The 2,253-nt window shown below is 50.6% G+C and overlaps 1 protein-coding gene across 1 annotated transcript in view; it reads left to right on the top strand.

The window, feature by feature from the left end:
- The first annotated feature begins 1,880 nt into the window (after positions 1–1,880).
- The window catches only part of OPN1SW (opsin 1, short wave sensitive), a 7,033-nt gene continuing 6,660 nt past the window's right edge, over positions 1,881–2,253 (top strand). The window contains exon 1 of the mRNA XM_011357263.2: positions 1,881–2,235. Within this exon, the coding sequence (XP_011355565.1) occupies positions 1,881–2,235 (355 nt within the window). The remainder of the gene's footprint in view (positions 2,236–2,253) is intronic.

The following is a 2,253-nucleotide window of genomic DNA, read 5'->3' as shown; positions in this document are numbered from 1 at the left end:
CTTAAGGGGAAATGGCAACATCCATAGGTCAGGAGTGGAAGTGGGGAGGGGGAATTAAAGAAGGGAAAAAAGATTAAAAGAAAAACAAAAAACATTGCCTTCAGGAGTGGCCTCCGGTCCTGGCCCTAAGGGCCTGTCCAGGACGCAGAATGCGCTGACTCAGGCGATTAGCGGAAGCCAAGTGGCTGTGTGATTCCTGGACCCTTAACTAGGTCTCATCAGGAATCTTACCTGTGGGTGAGTGCGTGGGGTGTGTGCATGCGTACGTGCATGTAGAAATGGCTGACAAGTCTCCATCTAGACTTTCTAGCTCAGGATTCAAGGGATACACAGGTTAGTCCTAAGGTGTGGCCTATTGGGTGTTTCAAACAGAAAGTCTGAAGTGTTTGCTCAGCTTCTTTAACTTGGTGGGAATTAAACTCTTTCTCTGCCGCAGTGGGTAGCAGCCCAAATTTCTGCTCAGCTTTCAGACCTCCAGCTCTTGCCTTCTGCTGGGCTCCTTGGAGATTCCTCCCTGAATAGCTCAGCAGCCGGCCTAGGATTTGAGGGGAGTTTATATGCAGATTTGAAGGATTCCCCTTCTGAGGCCCCCTCCTTCATCCCAGGAAGCCCGCCTTCAATTTTCAGCTGCTCTGGAGTCCCAGACTCTGTCCTCTGACTCTTCAAGCCAATAAAGGCTGAGGTATTCTTGAGTTCCAGCTGTCCCTCGTCATTTAGACTGAAGCACGCCCTCAGGAAAAAATCCATTTAAATATAGATGGTCCCTTTCATTTAAAGGTTGAGTCTTTTCAGTTTCTGCATGCTTTGGGGGTACTTCTTAGTGCTTTCAAGTAGTTATTTTTCATATTTTGTTCAGAGTTTACAATTTTTACCTATAGGAGGATTCACTTGATATGTACTACGCTGCCATTACTGGGCTACCACTTCACTTTCAACTTTTCTATATTTAAAGTGTGTCACTTTTACCTATATATTTATAGACAGCTGAGGTGGGGAAGAAGATACAGTCATACGGGTGAAGGGCAGTGTGGAGAGTAAGTGCAGGTGGAGCTTACAGCAGAGCTGGCATCTCCGGGGTGGTCTGCACGAAAGGGGCCTTGGCAAGTCAGGCCGCGAAGTCTGGCTGGAGGAAGACTGTGGCAGCCTGGACACTGCTGAGCTAAGGGGAGGGACAGGCATGAACATGGTGTGAAGGGGACAGTGAGCAAACCAACTTTATCCTGGCTCGGGGAGGTCTGAGCAGGAAAGGTACACTTTCTGGGCAGACTCAACATGAAGAAACAGAGGCAGCCTGGGATGCCCTCGACCGCTAGGCATTGCCAAGTTGCCCTGTACTCTTCCGTGAAGGTTGTTTACTAAGGTGCTCCCAGAGCACTCCCCATTTCCTGTCCCTTCCTGTAGTCTGAGGCTGATTCCCAGGCTGGCTGAGAGCCCATGATCTCTGGAGAGGGAGACTAAGGGGGCGCCTTCCACAGAGGGGCAGACGGAGTGGTGCCAGAAGCCAAACGGATGGGAGCCCTTGAGAGTTCCATTCAAAGAGGAAATAAAAACAACAGTGGAAGCATCTTTATTTAATATGGGTCAGCATCTCCCAGGCCCCAGGGACCTGACTCTTCCACCTACTGTTGCATGTCCAGATTCTTTGAACCCAATCTTTTATCCCCTAAAGAACACACAATTGGCTTTGGGGCCACAAAGGGAGGTTTAGGCGGAGGCTTAGGGATCTCTAATCCCAAACTTTGTCCTTAGGAAGCTTAGGATCAGCACTGATCATTCAGGTAGCCCAAAAGTGGCTTTGGAGGAGGGGTTCTTGGTGGGATGGGAGGAGTAGTGGGGGGAGGATAATCTATAAGAGAGATCAAAAGGGGTGGGGGACATCCATGAGCAAGATGTCGGGGGAGGAGGAGTTTTATCTGTTCAAGAACATCTCCTCGGTGGGGCCGTGGGATGGGCCTCAGCACCATATCGCCCCTGTCTGGGCCTTCCACCTCCAGGCAGCCTTCATGGGCTTTGTCTTCTTTGTAGGGACGCCACTCAATGCCACGGTGCTTGTGGCCACACTGCGCTACAGAAAATTGCGGCAGCCGCTCAATTATATTCTGGTCAATGTGTCCCTGGGAGGCTTCCTCTTCTGCATCTTCTCTGTCTTCACCGTCTTCATCGCCAGCTGTCAGGGATACTTCGTCTTTGGTCGCCACGTCTGTGCTTTGGAGGCCTTCCTGGGCTCTACAGCAGGTATTGCAGAAGGGGGCT

Source organism: Pteropus vampyrus, unplaced genomic scaffold (assembly GCF_000151845.1).
Source record: "Pteropus vampyrus isolate Shadow unplaced genomic scaffold, Pvam_2.0 Scaffold33, whole genome shotgun sequence".
Taxonomy (NCBI): domain Eukaryota; kingdom Metazoa; phylum Chordata; class Mammalia; order Chiroptera; family Pteropodidae; genus Pteropus; species Pteropus vampyrus.
Note: the sequence above shows the minus strand (reverse complement) of the source record. Positions and strands in the feature narration are given on the sequence as shown.